The sequence below is a fragment of the Salmo salar genome, chromosome 11 (assembly GCF_965601325.2).
Source record: "Salmo salar chromosome 11, fSalSal1, whole genome shotgun sequence".
Taxonomy (NCBI): Eukaryota; Metazoa; Chordata; class Actinopteri; order Salmoniformes; family Salmonidae; genus Salmo; species Salmo salar.
This window is the reverse complement of record NC_138301.1, coordinates 40,937,364-40,951,726: the sequence shown is the minus strand read 5'-3', so window position 1 is coordinate 40,951,726 and position 14,363 is coordinate 40,937,364. Positions and strand designations below refer to the sequence as shown.

At 45.6% G+C, this 14,363-nt stretch overlaps 1 protein-coding gene across 10 annotated transcripts in view; it reads left to right on the top strand.

The window, feature by feature from the left end:
* The window catches only part of LOC106587854 (unconventional myosin-IXAa), a 183,645-nt gene that overhangs the window by 21,100 nt on the left and 148,182 nt on the right, over positions 1-14,363 (top strand). For all 10 annotated transcript variants that reach the window (XM_082957939.1, XM_082957943.1, XM_082957944.1 and 7 more), the window contains exon 2: positions 9,390-10,369. In XM_082957939.1, coding sequence (XP_082814065.1) covers positions 9,476-10,369 — 894 coding nt within the window. In that variant the 5' untranslated portion in view covers positions 9,390-9,475. The remainder of the gene's footprint in view (positions 1-9,389; positions 10,370-14,363) is intronic.

Sequence of the window (14,363 nt, the reverse complement as noted above, 5' to 3'; positions counted from 1 at the left end):
ATTGAAGATGTCTGGTATGTGTACTGCATATTGGTTGGGTTGAGAGACACCTCAGTTTGCTTCAGGAGTCGGGGCATACGTCCATGCTTGCTTTTCCTCTTCAAGTCAAAAGATGAGGGAATTTGAATGTTTATGTCCTTGAAACTCTGGGGAGAAGGCGTTTAAGTGCAATGCTGTAGCCTATACTGGGATTTGTGCTGTGAACTTTAACTTCTAAGTCCCACCTCAGTGTTTTGTTCTGGATCTGGAATGAACAATGTATGAAAATAAATATTTGAAATGTCGACCTTTTGAGGGAACATTCTATTTGTTGGCACACTGTTGCTTGTGTTTTGTTTATAATTATTTGCATAATAAGTCTAACTACCGGTGAGATTAGACTGTAGGAGTTGGAGACTGAAGAGGAGGTTGCACGGCTGATTTGGAATTCAAATAGTTTTACCGCTCTGAGCTGACTTGTAACAGAATCATTGGCTGCGGTGCCAGCAGCTGCAGATCTTCTTTCCCATCAGGTCAAGCAAGACAAAAGGGAAACATCCCCCTGATGACTATGCAGTCAACCAATTGGTTAGAAACTAGTGGTTGAATTAAGTCACTATTGTATTTTGGCAAAGTTTTGCTTTGCAATGTCCCGGGCCTACAAGACGGGCCCTCCTGCAGAATTGGCCTACAAGACGGGCCCTCCTGCAGAATTGGCCTACAAGACGGGCCCTCCTGTAGAAGTGGCCTACAAGACGGGCCCTCCTGTAGAAGTGGCCTACAAGACGGGCCCTCCTGTAGAAGTGGCCTACAAGACGGGCCCTCCTGTAGAAGTGGCCTACAAGACTGGCCCTCCTGTAGAAGTGGCCTACAAGACGGGCCCTCCTGCAGAAGTGGCCTACAAGACGGGCCCTCCTGCAGAAGTGGCCTACAAGACGGACCCTCCTGCAGAAGTGGCCTACAAGACGGGCCCTCCTGCAGAAGTGGCCTACAAGACGGGCCCTCCTGCAGAAGTGGCCTACAAGACGGGCCCTCCTGTAGAAGTGGCCTACAAGACGGGCCCTCCTGTAGAAGTGGCCTACAAGACGGGCCCTCCTGTAGAAGTGGCCTACAAGACGGGCCCTCCTGTAGAAGTGGCCTACAAGACGGGCCCTCCTGTAGAAGTGGCCTACAAGACGGGCCCTCCTGCAGAAGTGGCCTACAAGACGGGCCCTCCTGCAGAAGTGGCCTACAAGACGGGCCCTCCTGCAGAAGTGGCCTACAAGACGGGCCCTCCTGCAGAAGTGGCCTACAAGACGGGCCCTCCTGCAGAAGTGGCCTACAAGACGGGCCCTCCTGCAGAAGTGGCCTAGAAGACGGGCCCTCCTGCAGAAGTGGCCTAGAAGACGGGCCCTCCTGCAGAAGTGGCCTAGAAGACGGGCCCTCCTGCAGAAGTGGCCTAGAAGATGGGCCCTCCTGCAGAAGTGGCCTACAAGACGGGCCCTCCTGCAGAAGTGGCCTAGAAGATGGGCCCTCCCTCTTGTAGAAGTGGCTTGAAAAAAGATGCTCAAATCCAGTAGTCTTTGACTCAATGCTTGGCTCGATAACACTGCTTCACTAACACTCTCTTAACAGTGTAACTGTGAAGTCATTGACTTCATGCTGAATTGTAGCATCTCTGTTGACAAGGTCATAACTAGTGCCGCTGAGTCACAATGGTGCCGCTGAGTCACAAGGGAAAAGGTTTTGGGGCCCCTTGCGCGCACACACACTCTCTCTCTCACACACACACACACACACACACACACACACACACACACACACACACACACACACACACACACACACACACAGCAGTCCTGTGTTATGTCACTCCTCTTCAACTGTCTTTTCCCACCAAACACCAGACTCATTATTGTGCTCTTGTGACCAGATCTTGCCCTGCTTACTGTACCCCCTCACTCAGCCAGATATCCCATGATCCTCTCTGCCTCCGCTGGTTGAATGCCCAGGGCTGCCAGCGATAGAACCCCCCCCCCCCCCCCCCTCCCCTTAATTCTGGAATTTAATTGAGTCGTTTGGCTAATTAAGACTTCTCCCCTCTGTATTCTATCACAATCCATAATGCCAAACATAAGGAGCTTTAATTTAAGGCTTGCTATTGGCAGCTCAGAGTTTTTGCCAGTTATGACAAACCAAAGCACTTAGCACATTGAGCTTTGAGCTTAGTCGACTGTTCTGTTCTGTGTTTCATGCCTGTTTTTCACAAGCCATGTTCTCTGCATTTTTCTTTATGGCTGTATGAATGTACTGTTGTAATGTGTTTTGTGTCCAAAGTGCAATTTCCTTTCTCTGACTTGCTAAGTGTTCGGTGGCTTTTCCCCCACATCTCTGGAGCCCTTGTAGAGGAAGAGGGACAGGACCAGTATAGATATTATGGAGGAGTCTGGCTCTCCACGACCCATTAGGTTCTAATGCAGTACTATAGGTGATGCATGGTCCAGAACATATATGCTATGCCATGTAAATGCATACATACACACATTCTTAATAAAGTGGTACAGGAGATCTAACAATGCCCGTTGTCTGACATGGTCAGCTGTCGGTGTGTTTGCGGTTGATGACACACAGCTTCTCAAAACCATGACGTAGTAACTTAAACCGGCCCAACTCCGTCCTCCACTTCTCTCACAACGACAGCCATTTAATCAGTCAGCACTAATACATTCTACCCTCCTCTGAGTGGGTGACCCTTTCCCATTGTTTCCCTGTTAGTGAGTCAGTTTCTTTACTGACTGAAATGTAGAGGGAACTTGGAAAGTGACACACACACACACACACACACACACACACTGCGGGACGTTTTTGTCCCTGTGGGTTCAGTGTGCTGTGTCACACTGAACCCACCAATAGAAAAGGTCCACCACGGGACCTCTATTAGTCCCCACAAACAGCAGCGCTCACTGTCCTCAGGCACCATTACATCATGGCTTAGACATTCTCTCTCTGTCTATGTCCCTCTGTCTCTCGGGTCTTTCTCTGTCTCTGTCTTTGCAGGGCCTTGTCTATCTGTATATCTCTTCTCTCTGTCTCAGGACATTTGCTTCAGCAAATGGCAAGATTGTTCAGTTTTTGTTTGCCAGTCAAATGGATAATAGTTTCAGAATGCGGCAACAGCAATGTGATATTCTGTCCCTGGCCGTACAGGGTGTGTTCACTGATTCATATTGACACTGTATCAGAGTGTGTTGACGGTGTAACGTGTTGTTATGGGGTTACGAGTGTCTAGGCCACTGTTCTTTAGAGTATACTACTATAGCCTAATTCTCCTGCTGGAAGGAATGTGTTGACTTGGGCCTATAGTTGTGTAGTTTTACTGGCCGTTTAAAAACAGATTGCTGGTTGTAATCATCAGTGAGTATGGTCTACTCTACACTGTTTATAACCTGGACACTATGTTTTATTTGATTGAATATACAGTTGTCATGTACGGTACTTCTACTAATCAATACACAGTACTTTACCACCCACCCTGCAAACATACAATCCTCTAACGTTATGCACTCCACCCCATAATCAGCTTCAGTCTTGGGCTGACACAAGCTCCCCCCTCTACCTCAGCTGTGAATAAAAGGATTGTGCCTCTCCAATCCAAACTGGAGATGAGATTCTAGACCCCACCCAGACAGTTGCGGTGATTGATAAGGGCTGGTGATTCCCTGGAGGAGAGCATTAGTTGATTGTCCTGATGTGGTGAACATGGTTCGGCATGGCCAGCCAGTCAGCCACGGAGGGAGAACAACCCTAAATCTATTAACCCCTATCCTTTAAGCAGTGCACTGTCCATCTGCTCCACCACCCGGCCCACACACACACACACACACACACAGACACACACACAGACACAGACACAGACAGAGCGAAGTGCACCATTAATACAAGTGCGCCTTATACAATCTGGTTAGCAGGGGTGTGTGTGTTGGACGCATGCAGGCAAGTGGGGGGGGGGGGGTTGAATGTAGGCCGGCAGGAAATTGGAGAGAAGGGTGCAGCATTGTATTAGGACCCAGCTGGCGATGGCGTGCCACCTATATGCTTCCCTGTTCCATTTCCTGTTTTCATTTTTTTTCTCCCCACATGCAGGTTTTTATGGGCAGGAACAGTTTGGTCCTTAGCAACAGAAATAACACCATATATTGGACTGACAAAGCAGCATCTGTGTATGTTTCTAGCTGATACATTGTGAGAGGAATTGTGGTAAACACAATCATGTTCACATGGCAAATGGTTCTCATTGGCTCTGGTATTGGACATTCAATAATTCTTTGTCTACACCCATTCAGCATCGTTCACACCCTCTAAAGCCTTAGCCCCACCCAGCTCTTTAACCTCTCTAGGGTCGGCGGGACAAAATCGTCCCACCTACTCAACAGCCAGTTGAATCCCGTGGCGCGTTATTCAAATACCTTAGAAATGCTATTACTTCAATTTCTCAAACATATGACTATTTTACACCATTTTAAAGACAAGACTCTCGTTAATCTAACCACACTGTCCGATTTCAAAAAGGCTTTACAACGAAAGCAAAACATTAGATTATGTCAGCAGAGTACCCAGCCAGAAATAATCAGACACCCATTTTTCAAGCTAGCATATAATGTCACATAAACCCAAACCACAGCTAAATGCAGCACTAACCTTTGATGATCTTCATCAGATGACAACCCTAGGACATTATGTTATACAATACATGCATGTTTTGTTCAATCAAGTTCATATTTATATCAAAAAACAGCTTTTTACATTAGCATGTGACGTTCAGAACTAGCATACCCCCCGCAAACTTCCGGTGAATTTACTAAATTACTCATGATAAACGTTCACAAAAAACATAACAATTATTTTAAGAATTATAGATACAGAACTCCTCTATGCACTCGCTATGTCCGATTTTAAAATAGCTTTTCGGTGAAAGCACATTTTGCAATATTCTGAGTAGATAGCCCGGCATCACAGGGCTACCTATTTAGACACCCCCCAAGTTTAGCCCTCACCAAAGTCAGATTTACTATAAGAAAAATGTTATTACCTTTGCTGTTCTTCGTCAGAATGCACTCCCAGGACTTCTACTTCAATAACAAATGTTGGTTTGGTTCAAAATAATCCATAGTTATTTTCAAATATCCTCTGTTTTGTTCGTGCGTTCAAGACACTATCCGAATGGTAAAGAAGGGTGACGCGCACGACGCATTTCGTGACGAAAAAATTCTAAATATTCCATTACCGTACTTTGAAGCATGTCAACCGCTGTTTAAAATCATTTTTCTCGTAAAAAAGCGATAATATTCCGACCGGGAAAGCGTGTTTAGGTTCAAAGACGAAAGAAAATAAAACATGGGGTCGACTCGGGCACGAGCCTCAGTCTGGTACTCTGACCGGCCACTATCCAAACGCGCTAATGTTTTTCAGCCAGAGGCTGGAATTACATCATTCAGCTTTTTCCCGGGTTCCGAGAGACTATGGGAGCCGTAGGAAGTGTCACGTTACAGCAAAGATCCTCAGTTTTCAATAAACAGAGCCAAGAAGAACAAGAACTTGTCAGACAGGCCACTTCCTGTAAGGAATCTTCTCAGGTTTTTGCCTGCCATATGAGTTCTGTTATACTCACAGACACCATTCAAACAGTTTTAGAAACTTTAGGGTGTTTTCTATCCAAAGCCAATAATTATATGCATATTCTAGTTACTGGGCAGGAGTAGTAACCAGATTAAATCGGGTACGTTTTTTATCCGGCCGTGCAAATACTGCCCCCTATCCCCAACAGGTTAAGGATTCACATGTGAGGCCATGCACTAAACAACCAAAGGTTTCATGACTAAAGGCTGGTTTATACTACGGGTGTATTAATTTATTCCAGCTACGTCTATCGACAGTTGTCGCGGTGACGTCATGAACATTCTATTGAAATGGTTACTTGCATATGTAGACATGTAGCTAGCTAGCTAAACAATGAACCTTAATCCCAACTCATAACGTTACTACCCTGCATGAGTCTACAGGTAGCTAACCAACCAGGTTCAATGTTAGCTAGCTAACATTAGGCTATAACTAGCAATGCAAATGGCTCTGAGATATGAATAATATAACTACACAGATCATACACGTAACATTAGCTAGCGAGACCGCCAGCTAGCAGTACACTTGAAATGAAAATGACTTTCTGACAAAATTAGAAACGTGTAATATCTGAATGTAGCTAGCTACTTTCAATCTTACCCGTATACATAGATGGACACTTCTCCCTCACTGTGTCGGATGCCATGGTTGCCCTTAGTTTGAATATGTAATCCGGAGACGGGTGTTATATACAACAGCCTTCTGTGTGTTCTCTTTTTGACTCTGTCTGCATATTTGCAATCAAACGCCAGAATCTCCTTAGCTATCGTAGTCTAATTCCACTGATTTCAAAACTCGGCCCTGCAGAAAGTGGAGAGCAACACTTATACAGTCTACTAGATGATATCTTCTAAAAAAAACGGTGTTAGAAAGGATTTCCTACACATACTGACAAGCTAGCTCATGTTACAGATAGAAGCGTGCTACATGGAAGACCAATCCAAACTTATCTCTCTGCATGTCCAGCTCACTCATGATCTCAGCCAATCATGACTAGCGGGAAGGTTGCTCGCTTTTTCTGCGGCTAAACCAACTAGGCTCGTAATTTAACCTCTCTAGGCTAGGCGGGACGAATTCGTCCCACCTACGTAACAGCCACTGCTATCCTGTGGCGCGATTTTCAAAACCTTAAAAATCCTATTACTTCAATTTCTCAAACATATGACTATTTTACAGCTATTTAAAGACTAGACTCTCGTTAATCTAACTACACTGTCCGATTTCAAAAAGGCTTTACAACGAAAGCAAAACATTAGATTATGTCAGCAGAGTACCAAGCCAGAAATAATCAGACACCCATTTTTCAAGCCAGCATATAATGTCACCAAAACCCAGAAGACAGCTAAATGCAGCACTCACCTTTGATGATCTTCATCAGATGACAACCCTAGGACATTATGTTATACAATACATGCATGTTTTGTTCAATCAAGTTCATATTTATATCAAAAACCAGCTTTTTACATTAGCATGTGACGTTCAGAACTAGCATACCCCCCGCAAACTTCCGGGGAATTCGCAAACATTTTACTAAATTACTCACGATAAACGTTCACAAAAAGCATAACAATTATTTTAAGAATTATAGATACAGACCTCCTCTATGCACTCGATATGTCCGATTTTAAAATAGCTTTTTGGTGAAAGCACATTTTGCAATATTCTAAGTACATAGCCCAGGCATCACGGGCTCGCTATTTAGACACCCGGCAAGTTTAGCACTCACCATAATCATATTTACTATTATAAAAGTTTCATTACCTTTTGTTGTCTTCGTCAGAATACACACCCAGGACTGCTACTTCAATAACAAATGTTGGTTTGGTCCAAAATAATCCATCGTTATATCCGAATAGCGGCGTTTTGTTCGTGCGTTCCAGACACTATCCGAAATAGTAAAGAAGTGTCACGCGCATGGCGCAATTCGTGACAATAAAATTCTAAATATTCCATTACCGTACTTCGAAGCATGTCAACCGCTGTTTAAAATCAATTTTTACGACATTTTTCTCGTAGAAAAGCGATAATATTCCGACAGGGAATCTCCTTTTCGGCAAACAGAGGAAAAAATCCCAAAGGCGGGGGCGGTCGGGGTCATGCGCATAAGCCAGTGTCCCTTGATCGGCCACTTGAGAAAGGCGATAATGTGTTTCAGCCTGGGGCTGGAATGACGACATTCTGTTTTTTCCCAGGCTCTGAGCGCCTATGGACGACGTGGGAAGTGTCACGTTAGAGCAGAGATCCTTAGTAAATGATAGAGATGGAAAAGAAGTTCAACAAATGGTCAGACAGGCCACTTCCTGTAAAGGAATCTCTCAGGTTTTGACCTGCCATTTGAGTTCTGTTATACTCACAGACACCATTCAAACAGTTTTAGAAAATTTAGGGTGTTTTCTATCCATATGTAATAAGTATATGCATATTCTAGTTACTGGGTAGGAGTGGTAACCAGATTAAATCGGGTATGTTTTTTATCCAGCCGTGTCAATACTGCCCCCTAGCCCTAACAGGTTAACAATTTTATTCGTATTTACAGATGGCATACAAGTTTGTTATTAAGGCACATGAAAGTTCACATGTTCCAAACGGAATTTCTGCCCAGAAATGCATTTTGATTAACAACAAAAAAGTTTACATTCAAATGGCTCGACATACAGGAGTACGCCCAGTTTCAATTACATCAAATCAAATGTTTGTCACGTGCCGAATACAACAGGTGCGGACCTTACAGTGAAATGCTTACTTACAAGCCCTTAACCAACAATGCATTTTTAAGAAAAGTACAACTTTTTTTTTTTTTATTACAAGAAAAATGTAAAAATAACAAATAATTAAGGAGCAACAAAATATAACAGTAGCGAGGCTACATACAGAGTCAATGTGCGGGGGAAATGGTTAGTCGAGGTAATATGTAGGTAGAGGTAAAAGAGAATCAACAGAGAGTAGCAGCAGTGTTAAAAATGAGGGTGGGGGCAATGCAAATAGCCTTGGTAGCCATTTGATTAGATGTTCAGGAGTCTTATGGCTGTTAAGAAGCCTTTTGGACCTAGACTTGGCACTCCGGTACCGCTTGTCGTGTGGTAGCAGAGAAAACAGTCTATGACTACGGTTGCTGGAGTTTTCGACATTTTTTATTTTTATTTTTAATTTTTTTAGGCCTTCCTCTGACACCGCCTGGTATAGAGGTCCTGGATGGCAGGAAGCTTGGCCCCAGTGATGTACTGGGCCGTACGCACTACCCTCTGCACCGATTTTTAGCCCATTTATATTGTCCATCCTTCAATCAAATGTATTTTATAAAGCCTTTTTACATAAGTAGTTGTCACAAAGTGTTGATGAGTTTAGGACAGTCCAGTTGGACAGATGTTTTGTCTCTGACTGTCTCATAATGCTCTTCTCTTCTCTCTGTGGACACCAGTCACCCCATCAGGACCTTTGGGTGTATATTAAGGTTTTGAATGGTGTTATTGTGTGTTCAGTGGAGAAGCTGGCAGCTGCTAGTCTTGGCATGGGGATGGACTGCTGCTGCTGTGCAGTGTAATCTAGTCGGCCCAGATGCTGTTATCCCTGAATGTTCCAGTCTCTTTATGTTGGCCAGCCAGCTATAAACTCATTTGGACATTTGTCATAGATTACATAATAACATGAAATGCAATTTTTTGGGGTGGATTCAGTGACGAATGATTTACGGTGTTAACCTCTCTGTGTGTTGTCTTGTCATCTCTAACCCTCCTCTATTTCTCTGTCTCCTCCAGCGGTGATGTCTTGAGGCAGTCTCCCATCCGGCCTAGTGAAGGACGTGCAAGGTCAAGTGACTGCTAATGGGAACCCCTGTGACACCATGAGCGCTCGTGATGGCGGCCACGGCGGTGGGATCGGCGGCGTGGGCACGCTGGGCAGGCGAGGACGCTACGAGGACTCGGAGTTCACCCTGCGCATCTATCCGGGCTCCCTGGCCGAGGGCACCATCTACTGCCCCGTCAGCGCCCGCAAAAGCACCACGGCCGCCGAGGCCATTGAGCGCTGCCTGGAGCGCCTGCGTCTGGACCGCGACCGCTGCTATGTGCTAGCCGAAGTCAAGGAATTTGGCGGGGAAGAATGGATCCTGAACCCCAGTGACTGCCCAGTCCAGCGGATGATGCTGTGGCCCCGCGGGGCTCTGGAGCAGCGCTCAGGCTCAGGCGGCGGGGAGGACTACCGCTTCCTGCTGCGGCAGAAGAATCTGGATGGCTCCATCCACTACGGCGGCAGCCTGCAGATGTGGCTGCGTGTGACCGAGGAGCGCCGGCGCATGACGGAGCGTGGCCTGTTGCCACAGGAGGAGGTCAGGGGTGACCACGCCGACTTGTGCTGCCTGCCGGAGCTCACCGAGCGCTCGCTGCTGGACAACCTACGCTCGCGCTTCCGCCAGGAGAGGATTTACACCTACGTAGGCAGCATCCTCATTGTCATTAACCCCTTCCAGTTCCTCCCCATCTATAACCCTAAGTACGTCAAGATGTACGACAACCACGCTCTGGGAGACCTGGAGCCGCACATCTACGCCGTGGCGGATGTGGCCTACCATGCCATGCTGCAGCGGCGGAGGAACCAGTGCATCGTCATCTCTGGGGAGAGCGGCTCGGGAAAGACCCAGAGCACCAACTTCCTGATTCACCACCTGACCGCCCTCAGCCAGAAGGGATTCGCCAGCGGGGTGGAGCAGATCATTCTGGGGGCAGGGCCAGTGTTGGAGGTAAGGACACCCGTGCAATAAAAATCCTTTGGAATTTGTAACAGTGATGGTTATTTTGTCGCTGAGTTTTCTGGTGCTGTTTTCCTCTCATGGATACAAAATGAGCCAAAATGCTTTTGTTCTGTTTCAGTCAGCCAGTCTACAATGCTGTTTCAGTTAGCCAGTCTACAATGCTGTTTCAGTTAGCCAGTCTACAATGCTGTTTCAGTCAGCCAGTCTACAATGCTGTTTCAGTCAGCCAGTCTACAATGCTGTTTCAGTCAGCCAGTCTAAAATGCTGTTTCTGTCAGCCAGTCTACAATGCTGTTTCTGTCAGCCAGTCTACAATGCTGTGTCGTGTCTTTGGCTATGCCGGATTAAGTGATATGACATGCTATTCTATAAAAATCATTTCTCTGTAATTAATATTACCTGATTACGCTAATCAGGAAGATAATTAACGAGAAAGTCGGGGCACCACGAAATAATGTTTATAGCGCTGTTATCTTCCGAATAAACTCTTAAAAACCTAGTAATATTTTACATCAATAGCACTCAATATTTAATCCTCACCTTATTTCAGTCTCATCTGAAAGTTGTAAATTCTTGGTTATCTTCACAAACCCTGGCTAACAAGTTGAATCAGCAATACAAACTTTGGTTTAATTATTTATTTACTAAATACCTAAATAATCACACAGAATTACATATACACAGAATGCAAATTATGTCATACAGAAAATGTCCCTGGTAGACGGAGCAGACATGACGGCTGGTTACACAAAGGAAAGGAGGTTGGGTTTGAGTGAAAGAGCGGGAAGACTGAGGAACAAAGGGAGAAGCTATGCTATCGTAAATACAGTATCTTATGCATTCTAAATTACCGCCCATTTGGAAAAGGAAAATGCAATAAATATTTACTCTGCGCTGCGCTTCAGTAGGTTGGTCGTAGATGCTGGCCGTGTTGCCCGACAGAGATCTTCCTGTCCTCGGAAGAATGTCTCTGGTGGTAAACTGGATACGTTGTAGTATCGTCGTTGTGTGTTAGACTGTATCCGTCGTCCGTCCTTTCCTAGCCCACGTTTACAGCGGCCGCTGCTAACTCAACGGCTAGGAGGTATCACTTCTGTAGTGAATAAGAGCTCAAAGTTCCTACCATTCGCAACCAAAGCTCACGCTGAGGTTGGCTTAGTTCTGTAGTTGACATTTTAGTCCTTTTAACGTGGGACCGTCGTCCTCACGTCCTCGGAACAGCTTATTATCTGAATCTTTCTGACATTGGACCGTCGCCCTAATGTACCCGGAACAGAAAGTTATATTTTCGTAAAGGGCTTATATAGTGGAGGGAGAGAAGGGTGTGTTGCATAGTTTACAACCCATGTCTGTTCACATGGGCGGGCCAATGAGTTGAGCATAGTTCACTCATGAAAACCCAATTCTCTCATTTGGAAGCTAAAATTACATTTCATCTTTTCACAAATAGTTTCATATTTAAACATTTAAATTGCACAACAATTTCATGTGAATCTGATAACTATAATGTGAAGACTTTCTAAGAATGAGTTTGAGTTTGTCGTCCTGTCATTAATAAGAATGTCTCAGATGACAACCGAACTGACATCATATTCATTAAGTACCAACACATATTTTCAACTGGTTGGATTACCGAAATATGGTTCCTTTCCCCCCACCTTTTGATGTTCCCAGACTCTATATGTTTAACAAAGGCTTTTCAAGATTCCTTCTGTAGAGTCGAGAGAGGGAAGGGAGAAAGGTATTTATGGGGGGGGGGGTCATAAACTACCCCCAGGCCAACGTCATGACAGCTGTTTGTGTCAGCCAGTCTACCGTGCTGTTTGTGTCAGCCAGTCTACCGTGCTGTTTGTGTCAGCCAGTCTACCGTGCTGTTTGTGTCAGCCAGTCTACCGTGCTGTTTGTGTCAGCCAGTCTACCGTGCTGTATGTGTCAGCCAGTCTACCGTGCTGTATGTGTCAGCCAGTCTACCGTGCTGTTTGTGTCAGCCAGTCTACCGTGCTGTTTGTGTCAGCCAGTCTACCGTGCTGTTTGTGTCAGCCAGTCTACCGTGCTGTTTGTGTCAGCCAGTCTACCGTGCTGTTTGTGTCAGCCAGTCTACCGTGCTGTTTGTGTCAGCCAGTCTACCGTGCTGTTTGTGTCAGCCAGTCTACCGTGCTGTTTGTGTCAGCCAGTCTACCGTGCTGTTTGTGTCAGCCAGTCTACCGTGCTGTATGTGTCAGCCAGTCTACCGTGCTGTTTGTGTCAGCCAGTCTACCGTGCTGTTTGTGTCAGCCAGTCTACCGTGCTGTTTGTGTCAGCCAGTCTACCGTGCTGTTTGTGTCAGCCAGTCTACCGTGCTGTTTGTGTCAGCCAGTCTACCGTGCTGTTTGTGTCAGCCAGTCTACCGTGCTGTTTGTGTCAGCCAGTCTACCGTGCTGTTTGTGTCAGCCAGTCTACCGTGCTGTTTGTGTCAGCCAGTCTGTGTAGTAGTACAGCAACTGTGGTTGATGTTGCAATAAAAACAGTTTCCAGTAATGAAGAAACCGTTGCTCTATGATCAACCTGGTTTGTACCTGATAGATGGGATGAGCTGTGTGTTCTTATGCAACAATGTCTGGCCCCAGCTGTCCCTGTGGCCAGAGTCCTCCTGCTCTATAGAAAGCTTTATTGCAGTTTTCATCCAGCTGTGCAGGGATTATATTGTACACAGAGGAGCTTTTTCCTCTGCCCACAGCAGCTTCTGAATGGCTACAGTTGTGCCTTCTTGTTTCACTGTTTCCCCCTTGTTTTTGGATACCAGACCAGAACCCAAAGCACCAGCCAAGGTTGTCAGTACATAATAGTTCAATCAAATCAATTCTGAATCTGTTGAGATGGGCGGCAACAGAGCTTGGAAGGAAGGACAAACTCAAAATGAGTTGTTTATTACTGAGTTGTGCTACCTTTGTCAGAGGCGTAGGTTGTCTGAATAACAAGCCCAGTAGGTTATTTTGGGGCACCCTCTTTTTCTGAACATTCCAGAGGGATTTACAGCCCCCCCCCCCCACATCCTCTGTCATTCATCTGTATGTCACACAACAACAACACCTGAACCTTATTTCACCAGAATACCCTGGCAACTACAGCCACACAGCCTGGCAACTATCCTCTTTTTTCCATATCGGTGGTTCGCCGTTTGACCACAGTCTGTTTACAGTAGCTTGGGTTTCATTGAACGTGGGAGTGTACACATTCCTTCTGACATTCCTTGAGGAGGACTTCAGAGTGGCACCACACTCGTACTGTGTGACTGAGGACTATATTGTTTTAGGTGGCTTTGGAAAGTGTACAGTTTTAGTGTTCTGAACTAATTGTAAGAACTGGACAAGCAGGTGTTTTGGTCAACCCTGACCCTGATTGGTGTACAGTACTTACTTGCCTCGTTCTATATGAGAACATGAACACCTATACTGGAGGCCTATTACAAGTCAAGTGTTTGAGGGAGAAATATTGCTCTAGATTCATCCAGCCGTACTGTTAAAGCAGTTTCTGATACCAGTCTGAAAGCCAAGTGTTTGAAATGACAAAACGTGACCAAGATCAAGGGGTGCTATTTTTTACAGCCTCTGTGTGTTTTTACAGCTAATGTGTGTGTCTCCACTCTGGACAGCTAATGTGTGTGTCTCCCACTCTGGACAGCTAATGTGTGTGTCTCCTACTCTGGACAGCTAATGTGTGTGTCTCCCACTCTGGACAGCTAATGTGTGTGTCTCCCACTCTGGACAGCTAATGTGTGTGTCTCCCACTCTGGACAGCTAATGTGTGTGTCTCCCACTCTGGACAGCTAATGTGTAAGCCCTGTGGGTTAATCTCTAACACGCCGGCACAATTGAGTGGTTTTTGAGTGCAGAGGTGCAGCATTTAATTGTTTGCACAGTGAGATTGCGTAGCTACCCTTTACTGATTTAGTAATGCTAAGGCCCAGGAGAGGGGGACTAAGGGAACTAGGAGAGGGGGACTA